This window comes from Ctenopharyngodon idella, chromosome 17 (assembly GCF_019924925.1).
Source record: "Ctenopharyngodon idella isolate HZGC_01 chromosome 17, HZGC01, whole genome shotgun sequence".
Taxonomy (NCBI): Eukaryota; Metazoa; Chordata; class Actinopteri; order Cypriniformes; family Xenocyprididae; genus Ctenopharyngodon; species Ctenopharyngodon idella.
Window position 1 is genome coordinate 1,521,911 of NC_067236.1, and position 27,243 is coordinate 1,549,153.

At 38.1% G+C, this 27,243-nt stretch overlaps 2 protein-coding genes across 9 annotated transcripts; one reads left to right on the top strand and one right to left on the bottom strand.

The window, feature by feature from the left end:
* Window positions 1-8,802, top strand: LOC127498123 (gap junction epsilon-1 protein). Its single transcript, XM_051867109.1, has 3 exons — window positions 1-39; window positions 341-523; window positions 5,622-8,802. Exons 1-3 carry the CDS (start codon window positions 1-3, stop codon window positions 6,024-6,026), a joined length of 627 nt encoding a protein of 208 aa, XP_051723069.1. The 3' UTR covers window positions 6,027-8,802.
* Window positions 7,189-27,049, bottom strand: hivep2b (HIVEP zinc finger 2b). Of its 8 annotated transcripts, XM_051868635.1 has the most exons (10): window positions 24,519-24,897; window positions 23,870-24,488; window positions 18,332-18,418; window positions 16,039-16,128; window positions 11,651-15,879; window positions 11,388-11,530; window positions 11,114-11,289; window positions 10,940-11,035; window positions 9,853-10,556; window positions 7,189-9,276 (listed from the first exon to the last, which is right to left on the bottom strand). In XM_051868635.1, exons 5-10 carry the CDS (start codon window positions 15,596-15,598, stop codon window positions 8,842-8,844), a joined length of 5,502 nt encoding a protein of 1,833 aa, XP_051724595.1. In that variant the 5' UTR covers window positions 15,599-15,879; window positions 16,039-16,128; window positions 18,332-18,418; window positions 23,870-24,488; window positions 24,519-24,897; the 3' UTR covers window positions 7,189-8,841. The 8 variants fall into 8 exon arrangements, with proteins under 8 accessions (XP_051724595.1, XP_051724596.1, XP_051724598.1 ...); XM_051868636.1 differs by lacking the exons at window positions 23,870-24,488; window positions 24,519-24,897 and adding an exon at window positions 26,906-27,043; XM_051868638.1 differs by lacking the exon at window positions 18,332-18,418.
* Window positions 27,050-27,243: the final 194 nt, after the last annotated feature.

Sequence of the window (27,243 nt, forward strand, 5' to 3'; positions counted from 1 at the left end):
ATGTCCTTAAACTACATCAAGAACTTCTATGAGGGATGCGTAAGTAAGATAGATGTTTTATTATTTTTTTTGCAAAATCAAGGAATCAAGTTCAGTTCTCTGCATTGATTATATTAGATTTTAAACTAGTTCAAACTAGTGATAAAAGATTTGTGTGTGTGTGGGGGGGGGGGGGTGAATTTTGAGTAAACATTTGATTTCAGCTGTTTATTTGTCTCAGTTGTCATCATTAAATGATATTATTGTACGTGTATTTTGGCGTACATATTAAGTAGAGATCTTCTTTATTTTCAGAGTTACTTTGTCTTATAATTCACAACACTGTTTTTTTTTTTTATAGCTCCGGCCTCCAACTGTGATTGGTCAATTCCACACCCTGTTTTTTGGCTCTGTGCGCATGTTCTTCCTGGGTGTTCTGGGATTTGCAGTTTATGGGAATGAGGCCCTTCACTTTAGCTGTGACCCCGACAGAAGAGAGATCAACCTCTTCTGTTACAATCAGTTCAGACCTGTAACGCCTCAGGTAAAAAATATCTGTTTTGGATAAAAGCACCTGCTGAATGCATAAATGTATTTGTAAATGCACTTACAGTACACTGCATTTCTCCTCTTCTCTTGCTTGCTTCTTAATAAAACCAGGCATTGTATGTTATGAATATTGTTGTCTCTTTGACAAATTGCTTTTTTTGATTTTGTATAAAAGCATCTGCTAAATGCATATGCAACTGAAAATCTGAAGATGGAATGTTTTAATGGAGTGTAAGATTTACAGGAAGAGCTGTATCTCAAAAACTACAATTCTCCAAAGTATTTGTATGCTACCTTATCCATTTTTGTTTCTTATTACGTTTGTTCTATTTTTGCTCTTATTGGGGCATTTTATTTACTTATTTTTATACACTTCCAGTCAAAAGTCTGGAATAATTAAAGGGTTAGTTCACCAAAATAGTTCATCTTCAAAACACAAATGAAGAACTTTTTAATGAAATCTGAGAGCTTTCTTTCCCTCCACTTACAGCCTAAGCAACTACCACTTTCAACCCCCAGAAAGGTAAATTATCACAGGTGAGCTGCAAATGAAGGCATGAAGACGAAGATGAATAGTTCAAATAGTATTTAATAGTATCCACAGGTAAATCCAAGAGAACGAAGCAACACAACATAACATTGATGACACCTGACAGCTAGACTGAAACAGAACTAAACATACAGGTGATAATAATGGTGATTGATGAGTGCACAGCTGAACATAATTGGTCCATGACAGCAAATGACGAAGCGACGTGAGTACTTTGGTGCATGTTGATGCGAGAGCAGATGCTGTTGCGTGAACACATGTTGGAGATTAATAATTTGTAAAATAAAGTGGTAATTTATTATTTATGTGCAAATAAAACACTTGTGTCGCTTCATAAAACTGAGGTTAAACCACTTGAGTCACATGGATTATTTTAATGATGTCTTTACTACCTTTCCTGGGGCTTGACAGTGGTAGTTGCGTAGACTATCAATGGAGGGACAGAAAGCTCTCAGGTTTCATTAAAAAGATCTTCATTTGTGTTCAGAAGATGTACGAAAGTCTTACGGGTTTGGAATGACATGAGGGTGAGCAATTAATGACAGAATTTTCATTTTTGGGTGAACTAACCCTTTAATAGTTTCTGTGATGGCAAAGGAGAATTTGTCACATTTGGTTTTGCGTTTTATGTTTAATGTTTCATGTCTTTTATTTTGTAGTTTGGTTCCTGTTTCCCTTGTGTTCTTGTCATGTGTTTCTCATGTTTATGTGTCATGTTCTGATTGGTTGTTCTGGTCATGTGTCCTGTTTCTCCTTAGTTCATTGTTTGATTGTTCACAGGTGTTCCTTGTTAAGTGATTAGCCCTTTGAGTACGTATAGCCCTCATGTTACCATTTTCTCTTTTCTAGTTTTGTTCTGTCAAACCCACTGTTAGGTGAGTTTGTTTCATGGTCATGTCAAGTCAAATCTCTGTTTATCTTGTATTTGTGCATGTTTTTGGATTTAAATAAACTGCACATGGGTTCACTTCGACTTGCCTGCAGTGGATACGTTACAGAAAGCTAGACCTAAAATGAACCCAGCAGTCTGTCTTCTTCATTTATGGCAAGGAAATAGGACTATTGAGGACCCACCAAGCCAGAGTCTCGTCACGTCATGACCGCCAAGCCAGAGCCTCTTCACGTCATGGTCGCCAAGGCAGAGCCTCTTCACATCATGGTCGCCAAGCCAGAGCCTCGTCACGTCATGGTCGTCATGCCAGAGCCTCGTCACGTCATAGTCACCAAGCCAGAGCCTCATCACGTCAAGGCTGCCACACCAGAGCCTTGTCACATCATGGTTGCCATGCCAGAGCCTTGTCACATCATGGTCACCAAGCCGGAGTCTTGTCACATCACGGCCGCCACGCCAGAGCCTCTTAATGGGGGGAGGGAGAGGTATAATACTCCCAGCCATAGAGGCTGGTCACAAACTGTCCATATCACGGTCAGGAGTGCTGTCTTTTGGTCTTCTACCCCTCCATGGCCTCCTAATCTCCAGTGGTCTTCTGATCTGCTGAGTATTGAATGAAATGTCCCTGAAAGATCTGTATATTTGACAAATATTACATTTATTTCACTTCAGCTGTGATAAAGTATGCAAACACAGCATGAGCGTCACTACGGGAAGCAAAAAGTGTCCATTTTCAGCTCCTCCCTGAGTGCATGCGGCAACTCTCGGCGATCGGTTACATCTAGCCGCAGCTGATGTCGAACACACCTTCTGTGTTATGTTCTGGTCATGTGTCCTGTTTCTCATTGGTTCATTGTTTGATTGTTCTCATGTGTTCCTTGTTTAGTAATTGGCCCTTGTATAGCCATTATGTTACCCTTGGCTCTTGTCTAGCTTTGTTCTTTGTAGCTAACTCGCTGTTAAATCAGTTTGTTTCATGGTCAAGTCAAGTCAAGTCTCTGTTTATCTTGTATTTGTTTATATTTTTTGGATTTAAACAAACTGCACAAGGCTTCACTTCAACTTGCCTGTAACAGAATTCATGTTGAAATCAGTTGTGCTGCTTAAAGTCCCCCTGAAATCAAAATTTAAGTTTTTAAGCTTTTGAATATGGATATGAATATGTTAGCCTTAAGGTTATGAATAAGCTGGTGTGTTCCAAAACAATGACAAAATTCGCATTTAGGAGATACAAGCATTCAAATCTTACAGTCTCTCACTTCCACTAAAATGGATCACAGATTTTCATGACATCACCGCAGACTTCAGCTTCTCATCTGATCTTCTGTCCAATCAATGCTCTCTAGAATCTAAAGCGTCCCGCCCCCAACATTATTAAATAGATGCTGAAGCTGCGTCTAAAATCTGTCACTTTACTATTTTCTACATGGTGAATGGCACATAGTGCACTATACAGGGGATAGGGAACGATTAAGACAGTGTAAATATGCTTTCCATTGAGGAGAATGAAGTCTGTTTTCACATTAGTGTCACACGAACCGCAGCGCACATACAGTCTGCTCTGGTCCAGAGACACGATAGCACAGAGCGGATCATATCTGCAAGTCGCCGCAGACCACAAAATGTATCGGACACATTTGAATTCTGCACAGAATGCTATATTTTAAAGTGATATGGAGATTAGGAGGAGAAAAGGTTAGAGATTAGAAGGTTTTACCAAGCACAACGGCTCTGGCCGAGCTGTGATATACAACCCGAATTCCGGAAATGTTGGGACGTTTTTTAAATTTGAATAAAATGAAAAAAACTAAAAGACTTTCAAATCACATGAGCCAATATTTTATTCACAATAGAACATAGATAACATAACAAATGTTTAAACTGAGAAATTTTATAATTTTATGCACAAAATGAGCTCATTTCAAATTTGTTGCCTGCTACAGGTCTCAAAATAGTTGGGATGGGGGCATGTTTACCATGGTGTAGCATCTCCTCTTCTTTTCAAAACAGTGTGAAGACATCTTGGCATCGAGGTTATGAGTTTCTGGAGTTTTGGTGTTGGAATTTGGTCCCATTCTTGCCTGATATAGGTTTCCAGCTGCTGAAGAGTTCGTGGTTGTCTTTGATGTATTTTTCTCAATAGGTGAAAGATCTGGACTGCAGGCAGGCCAGTTCAGCACCCGGACTCTTCTACGACGCAGCCATGCTGTTGTAATAGCTGTAGTATGTGGTTTTGCATTGTCCTGCTGAAATACACAAGGCCTTCCCTGAAATAGACGTCATCTGGAGGGGAGCATATGTTGCTCTAAAACGTTTATATACCTTTCAGCATTCATAGTGTCTTCCAAAACATGCAAGCTGCCCATACTGTATGCACTTATGCACCCTCATACCATCAGAGATGCAGGCTTTTGAACTGAACACTGATAACACGCAGGAAGGTCTCCCTCCTCTTTAGCCCGGAAGACACGGCGTCCATGATTTCCAATAATAATGTCAAATTTGGACTCGTCTGAACATAGAACGCTTTTCCACTTTGAAACAGTCCATTTTAAATGAGCCTTGGCCCACAGGACACGACAGCGCTTCTGGACAATGTTCACATATGGCTTCCTTTTTGCATAATAGAGCTTTAGTTGGCATCTGCAGATGGCACGGCGGATTATGTTTACCGACAGTGGTTTCTGGAAGTATTCCTGGACCCATTTAGTAATGTCATTGACACAATCATGCCGATGAGTGATGTAGTATTGTCTGAGGACCACGGGCATCCAATAAAGGTCTTCGGCTTTGTTCTTTACAGAGATTTCTCCAGTTTCTCAATCTTTTGATGATGTTATGCACTGTAGATGATGAGATTTGCAAAGCCTTTGCAATTTGATGTTGAGAAACATTGTTTTTAAAGTATTCCACAGTCTTTTTATGCACTCTTTCACAGCTCTGCCCATCTTTACTTCTGAGAGACTCTGCCTCTCTAAGACATCCCTTTTATGGCTAATCATGTTACAGACCTGATATCAATTAACTTAATTAGTTGCTAGATGTTCTCCCAGCTGAATCTTTTAAAAATTTCTAGCTTTTTCAGCCATTTGTTGCCCCCGTGCCAACTTTTTCGAGACTTGTAGCAGGCATCAAATTTGAAATTAGCTCATTTAGTGGATAAAAGTGTAACATTTCTCAGGTTAAACATTTGTTATGTGATCTATGTTCTATTGTGAATAAAATATTGGTTCGTGTGATTTGAAAGTCTTTTAGTTTTCATTTAATTCAAATTTAAAAACGTCCCAACATTTCCGGAATTCTGGTTGTAAACAAAACGTTATTGGTTATTTTAAAAAGAGGGGAGGAGCTGTTTGATATGTCCTGATTACTTCAATTAGGACATTTAAGTAGCTTTTATAAATGTGCCTCAGAAAAAAAAAAGAAAGAAAAAAAAAACATTTCTGTTGTGCATCTTGAGACAAAACAATGGCACTGACATATTTTAGGATACAGTATGTCAGTGCAAGTTGCTATTATTTATTTATTCTTTTCAGTCAAGAATTTAAGCTTACAAAAATAACCCTGAAATATTCGTTGGAAAAAAATTTAACAACTAGCCCCAATCTATGCATCATCAGTTAAGTTAAGGTTTTTTCTTTTTTTTTGCAGGTGTTTTGGGCCCTGCAGCTAGTGACGGTTCTTGTTCCAGGGGCTGTGTTTCATCTGTATGCCGCCTATAAAAACATAAATCAAGAGGATATTCTAGAAAAACCAAAGTACACAGTGTTCTACATCATTTCTGTACTATTACGAATTGTCCTGGAGATGGCAGCATTCTGGCTCCAGAGTCGCCTCTTTGGATTCCTGGTTCATCCTCTGTACTTCTGTGACGCCAGTTCACTGGAGAAGACATTTAACTTCACCAAGTGTATGGTACCGGAGCACTTTGAAAAGACCATCTTCCTCAGTGCAATGTACATTTTCACCATTATCACCTTGATTCTGTGTATGGCTGAGATTTTTGAAATCCTCTGCAGAAGGCTGGGCTATTTAACAAATCAATCACAATCGTAAACTTGAGAATAACAGACAAAAGAATGCAAATGTAAAAGAATCATTTTCATTTAATCAAATATGATTGCATGGCATCCATCCAGGTGTTTACATTATTCTCTACCTCACTGTGAATAAAACACTGTGAGATGCAGAAATAAGTGTTTGTAAATATTTTGCACTATAATAATCGACTCACTTTACTATTATTATGATTCTCTAACATAATCAGTGCTTATGCTGACTGTTGTTTTTTAACACTTTTTTCATTAAACTTTATTGTATTATGTATTATTGTAGCTGTATGTTTCATTACAAACATTAAATTTCATTAACCTCTCATGACCACATATTATGGAGTCTTAAATTCATTAGAACATTCACAAGTAAACTTTCACTGAAATTATTATATAATAATATTATATTATATTATACAATAAAGATTCATTAGTTAACAAGTATTTATTAATTTTAGTTATTTATAATTTCAACATTTAATACATTATTAAGATCAAAAGTTGTATTTGTTAACATTAGTTTAGCACAAAGATGAATAAATACTGTATCAAATGTATTGCTCATTGTTAGTTCAATGTTAGTGAATACATTAACAAATGAGACCTTATTGTAAAGTGTTACCAAAATAATGCAAAAGGAAGCATATGGTAATGTGTTAAAGTACTGTATATGGTAAAGAAGCACAACATTAATCTGAAACTGAAATTTTAAAAAAAATTAAATGAAATTACATTTCCTTATTCATCTGATTTGTTTATTATAATTAATATGAATATTGCATTTTGAGGTAAGAACATTGTCAACAAGTTTTTATGATAGAACTTTAATTTCAGTTTTTTTTTTTTTCTAAAGGACATCTTGTAATCAGAGTAAAACAAAAACAAACAATTAAATAAGAAGAAATCAGCTGCCTTTATGGGCAAAACAAAAGAAATATTCATGAACTTCTATAAACGATGACCATGTACCAGTCCGTAAGATAAATAACAGTTGTAACTTCTAAAATGCCATAAATTCAAACTAGATACCTCAAAATCTTTAATATGTAATACTGTAAACATGACATGAAAGTTCCTTCAGTATAAACTCAGTTTAACTTTACCATCTCAGCATTTTTAAATACTCAAACTATTAATATAAATACCATAAACTGACTTCTACTTCATATGATATCAATATGTTTAATATGAGATAGCACTTCTTTAAAGACATTTAAAATGACTTAGGCTAAAAATTCATACATTCAAACAGTCAGACAAGTTCACCAGACAAAACCCCCTTCATCTGATGACAAGAAAACCCTGAAAAAGCAACTATCCCTTCGAATATACCATTTCATTTTTGTTTACTTCTACACAAGACACTCTTCAAAAGTAATTACAGTACATGATAGCGATTATGTGTGTGTGTTTGTGTAAATATGTATGTGTGTGTATGAACACGCAAGTATGTGTGCTTGTATGTGAACATATAACTGACTTAACAGTGACTGGAATGTTGTGTCATATGATTAATTCAATGAAAAAAAAAAATCATCTAAAATGATTCAAAAGAGCTCCAATATTGATGACACGGCATTCAGTCTATCAGCTCGCTAGAAAGTGCTTCAAATAGTCATCTTAATGCACAATACTTATCACTTTTTATATTATGATATGATGTCATACGCAGATCTATATTAAAAATGCCTTGTAATGACATTTCTTTGCTTAAGTGCAGAAAAATCTAAAGTTAAAAGGAAACGAGGTATGATACATTTAGAAAAATACTATACGGTGGAGAAGGTTTAAACAAAAGGGCTGTTTAAAGAATTTATATTCAACACTTTTAGGTTCATAATCTTGAACACACATAATGCAGTTAAGTTATAAAGGTGCCAGCAAAAATATACAACAGCATACAAGGCAATGTCGTAGCACAGCTTAATGCAATATGCAAACGTTAACATACGTAATAAGTGCAATCTCAAAAAGCAACCACAATACCTCATATTAGTTAACCTTAATGACCACCACTATTGTTAAGTGCATAAACAGGGTACATCAAATGACTTTCTCTCTTTGAGGGATATGCAAACATCTTCTTAAAAGGCACAAGCAGAAGTCAATGAAGACGATGTCAGTAAGAATTGCGATCAGTATTATACTTGGGACTTGATGCACTTCCTGTAGGAATTGTTTGAATTGTCCTGTGAAACGCATATTTGCAATTAAAATAGTTTTAATGAAATATTGATCTAATATTTTTGCATGTATTGTTGTAAATACGAAGCTTATACACATAGTTAAAAGTGGTATGGCAGGTAAAGAGAATATGGCATGTGCATTGAAATGAACAAAAAATGCAACATGTTCTGCATATTCTATGTATTATTTGTTTCTGCCTACGTTACCAAAACTCCAAAGAACCTTGGTCAGACTAAGGCCAAAAACACACTCTAAGCAAGTTTGATTTTGTGCATATTTACCTTCCAAAATGTGACACAATTTATAATGCTGCAAGGGGGCGCTCTGGGTCATTGTTCTCTTTCAGGTCACCTATTGAGAATTTTACTGAGCAAGTTAGTTAAAATTTGTTAAACTTGGCTTGTTTACAGCAGCTACCTGAATAATAACACATCCAGTTTAATGGCACAGACACTTAAAGGTAACTCTATCGCCCTCTTGAGTATAGAAGTTTGTTACCGCCAGTGCAACACAAGAACGCACGTAAAGTATGTTCAGCACAACCATTCACTGAATACTTGCATAAAGTATGTTTCTGGTCTGAGCTTGGATTTCATTTTACTTTTAAATGCGATTATACAATGCTTACAAAGTCAGCTTTTAGGTGGTTTATCTGTGGCATCTTCAGATGTGATTCTGAGGGATGCAATAGCTTTTGCACAGATGTAGATGCTCTCCTCCTTCTTATCATCTTTGCTTTGAAGGCCAGAGGATGCGGTTGCTATTTCTCCACTGTACGCTACTCCAGGATCTAGGACAGGGGCTGAGGTCCGGCCAGAACTAGCCGTTTCTAATATATTCCCCTGTGGAATTGATGGGAGTGAATTTCTCTCCCCAGCAGCACCAGATATTGACGTGGAGGGCATTCTTAACCCCCCAATAGGGATCATCGGAACAGGTGTTGGCACCTGTCCTTGAGAGTGCAAAGGCAAATGGCTGAAGATGTCTGGCTGCAGGTTTGTGGACAGATTCTTACTGCTGCATAGGCCAACAGGAACATATAGATTCTGAGGAGTATCCCCTTGATCCTGAAAAAAAGAATATTGTTCATGGTGCTGACCAGTTCATTCAGGTATGCAAGCTATTTTCAGAGAATTAAAAACAGGCATTGGTGTAGTTTTTGTGTGAATTTTTGTTTTAAAATTGTTCATACTGTTATGTCATTTAGTTGCACTGTACTTTTTTCACCCAAAAATTCTAGCATTATTTTGAAAAATTTTCATTTGAAAAAGTTAATAGTGACAATGGCTATCAAAAGGACTAAAAAGGTTGTTAGTTTCCCATATATGTTTCAGAGAAAAACAAATATGCACAAATGCTTTTGTTTTTACAAAAACAGACTCTATGGTTTTAGACCTCACTAATATTCCTGATACAAATAAAAACTATTAATTAACAGTACAAATTATAAGGTATACTTTTGTCTCCAAAATGCATAAAATGCAATCATTCAATTAGTAGAGCATGACATTAGCAATGCCAAGATCATGAGTTCAATTCCCAGGGAAAGCAATAACTGTTAAAAATGTGTACCTTGAATGCAATGCAAGTCACTTTGGATAAAATTGTTTGCCAAATGCATAAATGTGAACGTAAAAGCATACCATTCCCGTGTCTGAGTGAACTCCGATGATTGGTCTAAGGGGAGAAGCTTGAAATCTCACACTCCTTCCTGGATCCATGAGGGTCCTGTGCTGATAAGACCCCCTCCGTGGAGACACGGCCCTGAGCACCCCTTTTTGTCGACCCAGCGGAGACTGTGCTCGCTGTCCCGATGGGTCTGAACCTGTAGGTCTTACAGGTGACAGCTGCCGGACGGGTGAAAAATCCCCTCTGATGCTCAGATCTCTCCTTGGAGAAATGGCTCTTAAAGGAGACAAATCACGGCATGACAACGGGTGACATTGCGGCGAGAGATTACCTCTTGGGGATATGTACCGCTGGCGAGGTGAATCCCAACAAGGCGACAGCAGGTGAGGTGGGCAAGACTCAAAGGAGCTGCTGGACTGCTCAAAGGTCAGATCATCCTCAAGACTCTGAGAGGAAACTTCAAGCTGTTCCTTCGGTAGATTGCGGTTTGGGTCAAAGTGTTTAGGGAGACAGCCAGACAGACATGGCTTGTTGACTGCATAGGACTGAGGACTTGTGCTTCTGGACAGCGTTTTTGGTGTAGAATCACCATCACATTCATCATCTTCATCATCGTCTGGTTCATCATCATCGACCCCATCAGAGTCTTCCACATCTGAGAACTGATGTTTAATGGTTGTTTCCAATGGCATGATGCCAGAGGACTTCTGGGTGTCATCTACAGAAGCAGTAAGATCAGAAAATGAAAATTAGCGCATTTTTCTTACATTTAGGGGTGTTCATAACTAGTTTGGATGTCATGTTAGAATTAATTATTTGCTATAAGATTTGCTACTGTAGGCTAGCAACTATTCTACAGAAAAATGAACTGAGCTAGACTGAAAGCTATATTTTACAACTGCATGAAAAAGTAGTTTTCTACTGTAAAGCTATAGCATCGTCAAAGAGAATCAACTACTTAATCAATAAAATTATTTCCTACAAAGATTTTTCACATTTATAGCAATGCTAACACTTTGCTTCTAACAAATGTAGTTAAACTAAAAGCTCTGCTACTTAGTGATACTACTGCCAGCGCTGCAGAAGAAGTAAAGTTCCTACCAGCATCCTCTGTATTGTCCATAGCTGTGGGTGAAACTCCAAGTTCAAGGCATTTTTTCATGTGAGCTTTTGACTTCATATGCTTGGTGAGATTCCCTAAAAAAAAAAGACAGGGGTTACTTTCTATCCCAATCTTTTGCAGTTAAGCTTAAATGTGATCATGGTAAAACGAACCTTTAGTTTTAAAAGCAAAGTTGCAGCACTTGCACATGTAGGGTCGCACATCCGTGTGCGTTCGTATGTGTTTCTTGAGCATGCTTGGCTTCTTACAACGAATTCCACACTCTTCACATATATACTTTCCCCGACCACGGCCCCTCACATACACATATTCCTCATTAGACTTGTACCTGATAAACAACAAAAAAAGAAAAAAAGAACACTTTCATTAGGGGGCATTTCTACAGTCACATATCAACATTAGCATTATCAAAGTACATATCCATACCCTCCTTCAAAAATCTTCACACGAACTGGTTCTGCTTGCCGTATGGTAGATGCAACGTCCTCTCGTAAAGATTTGCACCTCTGGCTTATGTCTCTTATCCTCACATCCTGTTTTGTATCTTCCTCTCTGTAGTCTGGAGTTACCTGCAATACCACAACAGACTCTTTGTAACAGATGGCTAAATAACTATGGTATCATCATAAAGGTAAATATAGCATAGCCGCAAATGGCAAATCAGCAAAAACCAACAACAGGTAACATACTTGTTCTTGCTTCGGTCTCCAGGGAGTGGAGGTCACAAGTACTCCAGGCTGATGCATGGTAGCGATTGAATAAATAGCATTCTGCCTCCCCTGTTTGGATCGGAGAAGAGCAAGAACCATCCCAGTGCTAAGATCGGGTGGGTTAGGGTTATGGCATCTCACAAACCATGAGGCATACTCCGAGAAATGTGCGACTGTTTGGGTGCTATTTGGCTTAGTGGAGTTGAGATAGCACCAGCTCACACAAGTAGTAGTGTGAAGACCTGGAAACTTGGAGAACAGTAAAGCACCAGTGATTGCAGAGGGCATTGCACCTATACTAGAACCAAAACGATAACTAGCTATCATGTGTTCAGATGTTGGTTTACACTCCATCATAGCAGCGTCTTGAGGAATTCTGGCAGAAAACTGTAACTTTGGATTACTGTAAATGTTTTGGCTGGCATCATCCATATCTACCACCTCAGTGGGCTCACATGGCTCTGGGGTGCTTTCTGATTGGAAACCTTTCTTGTGACTTTTTTTTTCACCTTCAAGATTTCCTAACTCAACAGCACTAAGCTCTTCAACAATCTGGCCATAAATGTTCTCATCTTTGACTCGCTTTTGCTGTTTTGCTTCAGTGAAGAGTTCGATGCTACTTGCAGGCGAGAGCATGCGCTTGTTTGCTCCACCACTGGGGGCCTCTGTAGTTGAGATGGTTTTGGAGGTTAATGATAGAGGTATGCCTGTATTAAGCTTTGCTGGTGATGCCTGCGGGCTGCGCAGTAGTCGCCTAGGGTGCCCTGATACTGAAGATAGTTCACAACCTACGTTATTTTGTGTCATGACAATGGCAAGACTTTGACAGGAGGATGTTTTGTGTTCTATGCATGATATAGGATTGTTTGTTTGAGAATCCAGAATATGAGATATGCTAGTGTACGTTATGTTTCCATAAGATGGTACTTGCATCTGAATTCTGACAGGAACTAACAAGCTAGATGTGCTTTGACTGGCTAATGCTTGCTGAGCTTGTGAAAGCACTGCTATCGTTGACAAAACATTGCCTAAACTCTGGGAACAATCTTCCTGGGGTTTTCTTAAGTTAATATAAGATTCAGATGCATTGGATTCTTCAGGTTCTTTCTTAATTAGAAGCATTACACTATCCATGTCATGAACATTGCAAACATTTGGTTTAGCATATTGAGATGAGGCTTGCACTGGGCTATATTGTTTGTGTTGTGGAAAAGGACTACCGGAAATCGAAGAGTACGTCATTTTCTCAATGGATCCCTCAGGTGCAAATGGTTTGCTTGGTGAGTTTGTTCTCTTGCTCATTTCATCTGACACTGTGCCACCTTGCGTCTCGGGTTCACCACTTAATGATACCTGCCTAACCAAGAAGGCCCTTCTACGCTCTTTAACTTCCTCCTGCCTAGATGTCAATGAAGGAGAAAGACTGCCATAATCAAAAGACTTGCTTCGAAATTCTGGAACCTCCGAAGGTAATTTATAGGGTGCCTGCTCTGAAGCAGAACGTCTCATCTCTCTGTGATGACTCTGTGAACTTCCTGGCACAGATAAGAACTCCAAAGGCTTATTAAACTCATCTGGGTTGGAATGGGACACAAGGTTAAGGGTCTCCTCTCTGTCGAGGGACTGGGAAAAACTTGAGCTGTGAGACAAATTGCTATCTTGACTCGGGCTTCTGGACAGACTTGTGCAAGCAGATTCAAAACTAGATTCTCCAGAAGAACATTCCATCTCTGCTAATCTCAAGCGTTTCTTTTTGGGTGGTAGTTTCTCCATTGGAAACTGTGACAGAGTTTCACTCCTCTGTGGCCACTGGAACTCTTCAATGGGTTTTTCCTTCTGCTTGACTCCTACATCCAGAACCTTTTCCGGTCTGTCAGGCTCCACAGTTACTCTAATCTCTGGAACTTGGATACTAGGCTGAGATGGTGGCATATGAAGTTTCTGGTGCAGAAAACTGCTGCTTCCCCATTGCCAGTCTACTCCTTCTGTTCTGTGTCCCTCCATGCTATGCTCCTTTTCCATGAATTTGTAAGTGACAATTTTTTCTAAGGGATGTGATCTAACATCACTCTGCTTTTCTGAAGAGTTTAGTCTGTTTAATGAATTTGTGTGCTGAATGACAGAGATAACATTGCTGCCAGCCCTTCTCTCAGTCTCAGAATAGGCAGTATCTAAAGTAGTTTGCTTTATTTCAGGTTCCTCTGAGTGTCCAGAAGGCTTGACTTGGATATGAAAGTCTTCTTCCTCCATGACATTTTTGTCTTTTCTTCGTTTCCTTGTAGAATTTTCAGATAAATAGCTTGGAGAAATGGAGCATAGATCAGTTTCTTGACAGTTTTCTGCACCCATTTTGGAATCATCTATGCTGTGAATTTTCAAGTCTGATTTTAAGCTGCAAGCCAGATGAGCGTAGCAGTCTGATTCTGCATGTCCTTCGTTAGCAGAGTGCTCAAACGCGGCTTGCCGCATGAGTCTCCTCATACCCATTGCACCCCGGTATGTGACATCAGCACCTGTCATTCTCTCATCAAATGAATTACTGCTTCTTAGCCCTTCTGGAGAATTTAGATTCGAATTGGATGAGGTTGGAAGAGAATTACTGCGCAAGAATACACTACTGTCTGATGCCGTTTCCAGAAAGTCAGAGCTAGGGTTTTGACATTCTTGGTAATCTTCCTCTTGGAAGGACTCTGAATCAATTTTTATTGATCGAACTAGGTCTTTTTTGCTTCTGTGAATGGAGGAGTCTGTGTCACCAGGCATCATGCCTTTGTTCAGTGTAATCATGAAGCTAGATGTGGCTTCATTTATGTCTGTCATGCACGTTTGTACAGTGATTGATTGCTTTGGCCTGGTCGTTGGTTTATAACATTTCCCAAACATAATTTCTTGATACGATTTGGCACTTGCACTCGACTGGTTGAACTGTTGCTCGGCACTCTCAGAGCGTGAGAAGTATCCTGAATCAGTGCTGCCTTTACTGTATGAACTGGGCAGGGAAAGAGACTGATCAGAGTCTTGACTTTTCTTCTCCGAAAGCCGAAGTGCCAGTCTTTGCTTGATGGAGGAGAATTCAACCATTTGCTCTACCTGAGCAATAGCCGCAGGTGCCGTCATTTCCCTGAACTGCCATAAAGATACTTTTCCTGATGACCCTGTTTCCTGTTTGACTGAAGTCTGAGCAGAGCACATTGCTTCCTTTTTTGCCAGTTTCCCTCCTTTTTCTTGCACGAAACCCCCTGTGTCTTTGATATGGCTTGTTGTATCCAAGGACAAGTCCTCCACAACTTCTTCATCTGTGTCACTGCTCTGCTCAGCATCAAAACGCATCTCACCCTCTGCCACAGTCAACTCCTCATCCATTTTCTTGCTGTCTTGTTCTGAAAATGAAACCAATCCTGCTTTCACTGCATGGGTGTGAGATTTTCTGTGTTTGTACAGGTTGCTCTTAGTTTTAAATGAGAAACCGCAAGGAATACACGGATATGGTCGTTCGCCAGTATGAGAACGGATGTGCTTCTTTAGTACGCTGGGTTTGGCACAAGCTCTCCCACAATACTGGCATACATACTTCCCAGTTTTAACAGATTTCTGCTCCTTTTTGTGAAGGCCCTCTGACAGCAGCTCATATTCCGACTGAAGATATCGTTTGTTTGGTAGAGGAACGTTCTTCCTCCTGAGCTGGATGTGACACTGTTCTCGAGATTTTGAGGTAAGAATATTTCCTGAAGCAAGGACCTGTGACTCCATACTAGGAGATGGACTTACAGCTGGGGTCTGGGGTTGCTCCACAAGTCTTATTTTGTCCTCTGAGCCAGAGGATTGGCCTCTTTGGGTCATCTCAGATGGCAAGTGTTTTTCATCATCTTTGAAACTGATAATCTGTTCGGAACATTCCGCTTCACCTGAGGTTTTAGCAGCCTCCATAATAAGGATTTGCTAACTACAGTTGCTACATTGCCCTTGGTTTTGTGACAACGATCATGGTCTTGTTTCGATTAAAGTTTCTCTCTTAACTTGGAAGTTTAATCCTTCACGTGCTTTAAACAGTTCCCTATGATTGTATAGCAGTCAGTCCAACAGCATCATTTTCAAAAATGATGAAATAATCCTTTTTTCATATGTTCAAGAGTATGGTTCAGTCAAGTTGTTTAAAAATGGTCTCCATCTCTATATACATATAGTCCTGGGCACCACATCCAAATTGTCTGCAAACAGGAAAAAACATGTTATCAGCAAACAAATTCAAAATGTTTCAGTTAGTGTATAGTGAAGTATAACTTGAGGAGTGTAATGAAATGTTAAAACACTTATTCATGAAACAAGTACAAAAGCCATCTTCAAGTTAAAATGGCCCATAAACTTACCATGCCCTGAGTAGAGTGTTTCTGAAGGCAGTGTGCCAGCACCATCTCTGTCTTTCTGAGGTTTGTGATTGATGTGAAGGTCGTCCCAAACTGTAAGGTCAGGAATTCCTCCATTAGAGAATTAACCAAAACTACAAGTACAACAAGTACACGGCCGTGCAAGCATAATAAGGGGGTGAAAGACAATACAATTTATCTGTGTAACACCATCAATCATTCTGCACTCTAATCTCTATTTGGAATGTTGTTGTTGCTATTCAGAGAAAAAAAAAAAAAAAAAAAAAAAAAAAAAAATCAACCAAGAGGCTAATCCTGAAGTATGAATGAATATCAATAACTGAATAATATACATTATCGTTAAAAAGTTTCAGTAAATGTTTTTGAAAGAAATTAATACTTTTATTCAGCAAGAATGCATTAAATTGACCCTTCACAATAAAAGACATTTACAATAATACAAAAGATTTCTATTTTCTATTTCAAATAAATGTTTTTTAACTTTCTATTTAAAAATCCTGAAAAAAAAAAAAAAAAAATCAAGGTGATAATAATAAGAAATGTTTCTTGAGCAGCAAATCAGCATATTAGACTGATTTCTGAAGGATCATGTGACACTGAAGACTGGAGTAATGATGCTGAAAATTCAGCTTTGCCATCACAGGAATAAATTACACTTTAAATATATATATATATATATATATTATATATTTATATATTATATATTTATATGTTATTATTATTATTATTATATTATTATTATTATTATTATTATTATTACATAAATATATTTTTTATCAAATGTTTAACAATAATACTGTTTTTACAGTATTTTGATCAAATAAAGGCATCCTTGGTGAGAGACTTCTTTCAAAAACATTAAAATGGCCCCAAGTAAGAAGTACAATAAAGCACCATTCACACTTTGTTACAAAATGCTGAAACAAAAAACATTAGGGGCCAAAACAATGCAAAGTTCTCCTGAATGTACTGGGTCAGAAAAAAGTGCTATACAATCTTGCAAATGTTAAATGTAAGGATGTATCAAAATGCTCAAGATTCAGGGGAACAAATGTAAAAGACCTACTATTGATAAACCCCTATTGATCCACTATTTTGAATATTAGGCAGTATACAGTGGTTACGGGCTGGTTTAATGACTCTGTACCTCATCAACCAAACATATATACAACATGTCAAGTAGCCTGTAGAATGTAAAGAGAGCCTAAAGACTAGTGAATGAACTCTACTATGTATCTACATCTGTTATGCAACACAAGACAAATGTCTGACCAAATTCCATTACATTAAAGTTAAAATTTTACTGTTCAAATAAGTCAACAGTTAGTGCCACAATATGAACAGAATATAAAACAATAATATTGCAACTTGTACCACCTCTCTGTCTACACAGTTTGAGAAGACATGCAAATATAACTACCATCTGCATACATCAGAGTGTGTATAATGAGGTTACATAAGGTTATCTGGTTCAAACCTCTTAATTAGGACATTCAAACTCTAAAGCCATCAGAGAAGAAATATCAAGCTCTGCCAGGCTATAAAAGCTAAAACCGAACCTTGACATGGTCTACAATGAAGTCAAATGTTTCCCACGGGTCAAGTTAGTATCTAAACAGCCTGTCTATCTGGAGAATAGAGTTGATATAGGAATGACAAAACAGCGATCAAATGTGCTTTTTTCAAGGTCAATCTCAATCCTGCATTGTCCTCAACACATTGAAGGAGGAGTATGGTGGATAAACCTGTCAGAGGCTAAATGCACCTTTAAAAACTGGGCTGACAAGTGTCAATGGTGCCACAGAATTCAGTATTCAGACACGAGGCAATAATCACATTAAATCTGTCAAAGTAACACGATGTGAATTCATCATTTAAGAACAACATCGAAATTCATCTGTAATCGTGAACATAATAGAAGTATCCAAGTTTGACCTTCGATCATCCTTTAGATGATCACACATGCATCTGCATTAAAGCATCCACACTACAACAACAACCAGAAGAACATATATCAAAGCCAGAGGCGGGAAAATATAACCAGACTCCAGAGAATGCCATTACGTCATATCAGCCCCCCATGGCATCACTACCCAGCGGAATGCCTGGCATCTCATGAAATACAGCTGTGTTGCATCTTAAAACTATAGCAGGCACATAGAAGAGCTTATCGTACTTCAAAAAAGCAGAGCAGTCAAGGACCGACTTTGACGAGTCACCTGCTTTTGAGTCCCAGTAAGACGTACAACACACTGATTGCCATCAACCTACAAACCTGGTGTCCAGATTCAGCCTTGTCCAATGTCTCCAGTCAAATGCAGATGTTCTCATAATTCCTGTTTCCCGTATTGCTGTACATCACCTTAAAAAAAAGACAAATGTGCCAGGAATAAGTCGTAACAGTCATCCATGTCTTGCTCAATGAGAGTACATTAGAAGACCTACAGATGTAAGCGAGTCGCCACAGAAAATACCTCACTGAGACGCGTATCCAGGAACAAAAATAGAAAAGGGACCCTGTGAAGGGTTATGCAACGGCCCACATTTGAGGCCACTTTTGCATCAGCACAAAGGAGAAGTGAATGGCCATGCTGCTGTCTTACTGCTTGTGAAAAGGTACTGAAAGCAGAAGGGTTTAGCATAGAATAAATCAAAACCTAAACTGCACTGAAATATAATAGATTCAAGCTGTGCATAGAATTGCATACTCTTACTATTTCTGCAATATACAGTATAGCTAAAAGTAGTATGCTAGTACGATATTCTGAACACGGCATTAGGCTATGTACAACTGGAACTGAAAGTCCTGATAGTTGCAAAGCCAACTATCATTAGCCATGTAGCTCATGAGTGCGATATATTATCAGCAGCACTGTCAAAACGAAATCATAACTGGCATTTGCTGTTTTAATATACATGCTTGTGGTTTTACTTTACATTATTTATTGATGTACATTATTTTAAAACCACGTCTGCATTCATAATCTTTCATCAAAATGTAATAGAGTGGCCATCCACTTTTTCAGTGACCTTGGTTCTGGAAGTATTTTTCCATTAATTTTTCCTATAGGGATTGTTAAAAAGTATTCTTTAAAGAATTGAAAACGATGGAGAAATATAAAATTATTGATTTAAACAATGTATTTTAGGTTTATTATTGATATATATCAAGGTTTTAGTGTTGTTTATATCTCTATGTCATGTTTTTAATATGCTTTAAGACAAACCATGTGCAAATTCATAAGTCAACACCATTGCTGAGTGAGTGAGTGGAGGCGGGGCTAATTAGCATATTCATAGATCCGCATATACTAAATGAAGCAAGGGTGAATTCAAGCTATTTTAAGGCATGAATAATTTTTTTTCACCAGAAAGAAACATTTAAATATGTTATTTTGGTGATTAAAGATGAGTTTTAAGGGATAAAATTATTGACTACAGGGGGACTTTAAATGTATATTATGTTATTGTTAAAAATGAATACCCCTATGGAGAAAATGAATAGGAATTTTACTTTCGGAACCCAACTGTTACACTCTAATTTGCTTCAGCTCTGAAACAACATTCCTTTATGCTGACATCATGAATTCCTCTCAGTTATCATGACATCATGAATTTCTGTGTGCCCCTTTTCAAGATCTAGTCATTTCCAAATGAATAACATAATTTATATGCATTTAGCAGATGCTTTTATCCAAACTGACGTCCAAAAGAGATTGTCATGGAAACAATCGTGGATAGAGTTTTTATATGACATTTTAAAACAATTTTAAGTAAACAAGAAACTGAAAGTAAGCCCTTGTTCAGGGTAGTAAATCCTCACTACACCTCAATTGGCATGTAACCTTGACCTTTCAACACAATACAATTTACACAGCTAAAAATACTTGACCTGCCGTGACCATCATCTTAAGTTACAGCAGGGGAAGACAACTGGGTGTTGCATTAGAAGAGAGGAGGGGGTCAGGATAACATGATACAGTACAGATACTTAGTCTATTAAGTAACATTATAGCTCTCCAGTATTACAAAAGCAAGCGCCACTATTACTATTGCTTATACTCAGAGCTAGTGATTTGATCAAACCCAAAACTTTGTTATTATACCAAAGTATTGAATTTTTTCACCATGTGTTTTCAGGACACGAATGATTTCTCAAATCTTGGGTCTTGATAAATGACTTTTTTTTTTTTAGGGTACGTTTAAACAACAACAATGTACTAAAACCAGAAAAGATTTTTCGTGCACAGACAACAACTTTGTCAAAACAATGCCCGTTCACACGGATCCGCGAAAGCGACTAAAAACGCTGTATTCTGCTGCCAGGCCAGTAGTTGGCGATGTCACTTTGTAAAGAAACACTATGTGCCTATAGACTGAACACATAATTGTTTTCTGAAAAATCTATCAAAATTAAGCTTAAAACAAGAAAAAAATATCAGAAAAATAAACTTGCTTTCTCATTAAATTAAGTTTTTAAAATCCCCCTGTAGTCAATTTTATCCCTTAGAACTCATCTTTGATCACCAAAATGACATATTTAAACGTTTTTTTTTTTTTTCATGCCTTAAAATAGCTTGGATGTAACTCTAAACCCTTGCCTCATTTAGTATACGCAATTCTTTGAATATGCAAATTAGCCTCACCTCCACTCGCTCACACCAGTTCAGAGATCCACTCATTGACAATCACACGTTGACGTGATTGGTTACAAGCTAGTTTGTGACGTCAGAAACACCAACGATTTCACATTTTTGAGACTGTCTTTGGTTCACTGCAGTTTTAAGAAGAAAATATTAAGCAATGGTGTTGACATATGAATTTGCACATTGTTTGTCTTAAAGCATATTAAAAACACCACATAGACATATAAACAACATTAAAAGCTTGATTTTCACCAAAGTTGGTCTTTAAAGATTTTTTTTGACCGCGCTGGCAGATATTTTTCTTGTTTTAAACTTAAACTCACTACATTTGATGTTTCAGAAAACTTAATATCGGTAACACTTTGCAATAAGGTTTCGTATTATATTAGTTAACATGAACTAACAATGAACAATATTTCTACAGCATTTACTAATCTTAGTTAAATTAATTACAACATTTACTAATACATTTTTTAAAAAATCCAACATTCTATCTGTTAACATTAGTTAATGCACTGTGAACTAACCAACAAACATTGAAGAGATGTATTTTTATTAACTAACATTAACAAACTTTAATAAATACTGTACCAAATATACTGCTCACTATTAGTTCTATTAACTATTAATAATACATTAACTAATGTTAACAAATGAGACCCTATTGTAAAGTGTTATCTTAATAATTACCTAGTTACCTTAATATTTCAATTCATTTTGCATCTTAAGTATCTTGATTTGAGAATGTTTATATATTTGTACTGGAAAACAAGACAAAATACTGAGAAAGAGAATAATATTTTGCAGTGTATTGTCATCTGTGGACAAAAAACAAAACAAAACGACAAATAAATCCCATAGACTTGCATTGAAGAAGGGAACCCGAGCCAAAGTACCAGATTTGGGCAAGCAAGCAACTACCCACAATATACTTTGGCAACAACATAGCAGCATGCTGAAAACTCACTCAAAGCACTTTAGAAACAGCATAGCAACACCCAAGCAATGGTGCAACAAGTTTTGCATGGGCAACTATCACTCTATTCTTAAATAATGCTTTTTTTTGCTGAGTCAGGAAACTGTGTGTACGTTCAGTTTATGTGAAGCATGATTAGTACAGAAGCAGTCCTGAAGAACAGTTTATTTATTTTCACAGATGCAGTAATTCATCACTGTGACACGGCCAGCCATTGGAGGAGGAACGTTTGCACACTATCAAATCACATGCAAATGTGCAGATTTCCGCTGGTCAGCAGACTCATGTGCCTTAGACAGTGGAAAAGCCGAGCAGGAGGACCCGCTGGGACAGACCATCATATTTATAGAGAGACGAGAGACTTGACCTTCAATGCTTGTGGAGGATCAGCCATTTCAGGGCCATTCCACAGTATACTTAATGCAGAGTACAGAAAGCTGCAATGCCTCTCTCTCTCTTTCTCTCTCTCTCTCTCTCTCTCTCTCTCTCGTAAAATAATATTACATTTTTCTGTTTTATTTGAACATATTTTTAAAATGTCATTTATTCCTGTGATCAAAGCTGAATTTTCAACATCATTACTCCAGTCTTCAGTGTCACATGATCCTTCAGAAATCATTCTAATATGCTGATTTACTGCTCAAGAAACATTTATTATTATCAATCTTAAAACCAGTTGTGCTACGCAATATTTTTGTGGAAACTGTGATGCAATTTTTCAGGATGATGAGTCTAGACTTCAAAGGAACAGCATTTATTTGAAATAGAAATATTTTGTAACATTATAAAAGTCACTTATTAGTGAAAGTAAAGTATTTATTTTTTGAAAGAAAAAAAATCTTTTGAACAGTAGGGTACATAAACACATATATAAATAACATGCGCTTTACAATGCTTTCTGTCAGAAACATAAATGTGCATTTATTAATATTTCTTGTTCTGCATGCCATGTTTACATATTTAAAGATCTAGGGCCAGATTTGCTAACACCTTGCGCCAGCGCAAACCCTCTTTTGGTGTTAAAAAACTACCGTCAGGATTTACTAAAGACATGCAGGGGGAAAGTAGCACTGAAAAAGCATGAACAGGGTTATTTTTGCAGCTGACCTTATTGCATATGCATTTATAGGAGTTTCCCTTTCAGATGCAAAATTTATGGGAGGGGTGTATTTAAATGAATCACACAAGGTGATTTACTAAGGTTTGCGCTAGTCAATTTTTTGGTTTTTCTTCCATTATTTACTGCCCAAAAAAGCATGTCTTAACCCAGACGCTAATTTGCGCTGCTCTTGGTAGATTGCGTTGGTCATTATGGAAATGATCCGGCTGCGTCTGTGTTCTTTAATGTGCGCGTCGTCAGTAGATCATGCGCAGAACTTTCCACTCCCATCTGAGCTTTTATGGGATTGCACTCTCATGCTAATTTGCCCTGTTTAGAAAATCTCGCCCCTAATACCCTGTCGTTAACTGATTAATCATCATTTTCATCAAGTATGTGCAGATTCCTATCAGCCCCACAAAGGTTTGATAATTGCACTAAAAGTGTGCCATATGCAAATGGCCTTGATCTGGAAATTATACTGTAAATGTCACTCACCACGCATGTGTTGTGCAGAAATGAGGAATGTTCCCATGGCAACTAAACGACTATTTCTGCTGCACGTTCTTTGTCTCACATAAGTGGGTATTCAATAGGCCAACAGGCATCCTCAAGTAACCCTCCTGCTCCTGTGACATCACATGCTCACTAAACCCCCTTACAGCACACAGAATAGATGAGAATCTGTAAAATTGCATACATCTTTCACCCAGGTAACCTAAAAATGTGCTTGGTTTGATATTAAGCACTTTTTTCAATGGTTTTAATCCAGTAACAGTAGATTGCGGTACTCTAGAAATAGATCTTTAAAGGAATTGTATGTATAATTGTATCCTTATTCATTTCCATTTTGTTCCAAAACTGTATGCTGTTATATTTTCAATGGAACAAAAAAATCTTTAAAATTTTGAAGAATATTCACACAGCTCTTCATAGAAACAAAGCTCCATAAGGGGGAAGACACCTTTAAAGTAGGCTAGTCCATATCTGAAGTCATACAATAGCTGGTAACAATAAAGTCGTATTAGTAAACTTTAGTTAACTTAAAGGGTTAGTTCACCCAAAATGAAAATTCTGTCATTAAGTACTCACCCTCTGTCACGTTTTGAGTTTGTTTTTGTTCTGTTTTCATGCTCTTCAGTTTCTTAGTTTTCTAGTTTGTAAATTGTTTCAGTTCTCCTCGTGTGCCTGCCTGTTTGTTGTCTTGGTTACAGATTAATTAGTGTCCTCAGTTCAGGTGTGTCTTGTTAATTTAGTCTCGTTAACCCCTTGTTTGCTGTGTATTTAAGTCTTCAGTTTCAGTCCAGTCTTTGTCCTGTATTGTTTAAGTTACATGGTGTTTGTGGTATAATTTCCTGGTGATTTTCCTGTTCCTTGTTCCTAGTGTTCCATTAAATGTTATTAAAGATATCTCCTTCGTTGTGCAATTAATACTGCAATACCAGCCATGACAGAATACAGGACCTCAAACAGAAAATGATGAGCCTCGTTGCAAGATGGTCGTCATCCCAGAGCCTCGTCCCAAGATGGCCACCATCCATGAGCCACGCCTGAGCCCTCGGTCAAGATGGCAGCCGCCACGGCTATGAATCTCTTCCTCGTCCAGGATACAGTCCCTGACCACAGTCCTATGATGGCTCCAGTCCCTGACCTCAGTCCAGTGAGGGTTCCCGTCTTCGTCCTGAGTCCAGAGGCGACTGCCTTCTTCTTCCTGAGTCCAGAGGCGACTCCCTTCCTCGACCACAGTCCAGTTCCTGTGTTTGCTCCAGTCCCTGAGCCCATTCATAGCCCAGAGGACGTTATAATGTCTATAATGACACTAGCAATTGTGTGTGTTTGGGCCACCCACACAACGGCTCCTGCCCCTGACCAGAGTCCAGTGATGGCTCCTGCCCCTGACCAGAGTCCAGTGATGGCTCCTGCCCCTGACCAGAGTCCAGTGATGGCTCCTGCCCCTGACCAGAGTCCAGTGATGGCTCCTGCCCCTGACCAGAGTCCAGTGATGACTCCTGCCCCTGACCAGAGTCCAGTGATGGCTCCAGACTCCGCTCCAGTCCCCGAGTCAGCTCCAGACTCCGCTCCAGTCCCCGAGTCAGCTCCAGACTCCGCCATACCCCCACCTCTCACCCCTTGGACTTTTTTAGTGTGTTCCACGCCCTCCTCCCAAGCCCCCGCCCACCCTCCTCTGTTAGACTATCTCATATGGTGCGAGGACGCACCATTTTGGGAGGGGCATACTGTCACATTTTGAGTTTGTTTTTGTTCTGTTTTCATGATTTTTCCCTGTCTTCAGTTTCTTATGGTGCGAGGATGCACCATTTTGGGAGGGGCATACTGTCACGTTTTGAGTTTGTTTTTGTTCTGTTTTCATGCTTTTTCCCTGTCTTTAGTTTCTTAGTCAGTTTTCTAGTTTGTAAATTGTTTCAGTTCTCCTCGTGTGCCTGCCTGTTTGTTGTCTTGGTTACAGATTAATTAATGTCCTCAGTTCAGGTGTGTCTTGTTAATTTAGTCTCCCCTTGTTTGCTGTGTATTTAAGCCTTCAGTTTCAGTCCAGTCTTTGTCCTGTATTGTTTAAGTTACATGGTGTTTGTGGTATAATTTCCTGGTGATTTTCCTGTTCCTTGTTCCTAGTGTTCCATTAAATGTTATTGAAGATATCTCCTTCGTCATGCGATTAATACTGCAACACCAACTGTGACACCCTCATGTCGTTGCAAACCCGTAAGACTTTTGTTCATCTTCGAAACACAAATTAAGATATTATTGATGAAATCTGCGAGCTTTCTGTCCCTCCATAGACATGGCTATGACGCAGGCATGTTGTGTTGACGTGAGAGCAGACGTTGCTGCGTTGCATGTTTGTTTGTTTTTTGCACAAACAAAGCACTCGCGTTGCTTCATAAAATTTAGTTTAAATTACTGGAGTCACATGGATTACTTTAATGATGTCTTTACTACCTTTCTGGGGCTTGAAAGTGGTAGTTGCGTAGACTGTCAATGGAGAGACAGTCATCAAAAAGACCTATGTGTTCTGAAGATGTGTTCTTATTTGTGTTCTGAAGATGAACGAAAGTCTTACGGGTTTGGAACGACATGAGTGTGAGTAATTAATGACAGAAATTTTCATTTTTGAGTGAACTAACCCTTTAATGCATTAACTAAAATTAACTAACAATGAGCATTTCATTTGTTTCAGTATTTATTGTATCTTTATTAGCATCAGTTAATCAAAATACAAGAGCTCATTGTTAGTTCATGTCAGTTCAGGTAAATAATGTTGACAGATACAGCTTTTGATTTGAATTTTGAATAATGTATTAGTTTATTTATTATTAGTTTGTTTAGCTCAAAAAAAGTAAGCAAATATGATGCACCAGTATATGGAATGGAGAACTAAAATGAATGACTAAACTAAAAATGACTTAAAGTTCAGCCTATTCCCCACACAACGCATTTGACTTAATTGAAGCAATTCAGAAGTCTATAGTGCACAAGGCATATACATTACTGTTATGATTTTGTAATGGTGTTTTTTTGTTGTTGTTGTTCATTTTAGAGGTTTGGAGCAAATGTCAGGATTTTCATTTTTAGGTGATCTATTTATGATTTATGCAATGCAACAACTGTACGTTTTCAGTCCTCACAGTGCATCTTCTCAGTATTTCTCAGACTAGAGAAGGTCACAAGCTTTAGATTTGAAATAAATGCCTTGAGTCTCTCAATGTTATTCTGATGAACAGTGTTCTGTGATCACCATGGCAACACATGCTAAGTGCTATTTTACAGTGAAACCCAACAATAGGCTTCCATTCAAGTGAGCAAGAAAGACTAGAATCATATGACTACATCATCATGATCAAAACCATTATAACATGTCTAGATAGAATGAACGCATGTCCAAACATGCCCATGCAAGCTCTATTGACCAATACCACCTCGGATTACCAATATTATGCCACAGTTGTTTTACTCATGAATTACTGAAAAACTATTAATAAACCCAAACACAACATCTGCTGGGTCTCCAGAGCATCAACAGCAACCAAAAGTCCATACGTGTACCAGGATAAAAAGCCTTCACATTATCCAGATCATATTTTAGTTCAATTTCCATGCTAACTCTCTCACCTGGCCAGATCTTCTCATTCAAACCCATTCATTTCCCTCAGGTCAGGTTCCCATCCTCAGTGTGTGACTGCCAAGAGTCCTGTTTTACACTGACTTCTCTCTGTTAGGCAATGCTACAATACTCTTACTCACAAGAGCAGTGGGAAGTAACTGGAAAATGATCATGTTTCTTGGCATAAACACGTGTGTGTTGATTGGCTGAGGGCTGATGTCCATTACCGTGACAACACGCTGCTGGCAATGGCAGCAGCCGGAGAGGAATATACATAGGGACAGAAATAGATTTCTGCTCACTCCGGAGCACCACAATCCCAGCACAGAGGAAGGGAGGGAAAGCC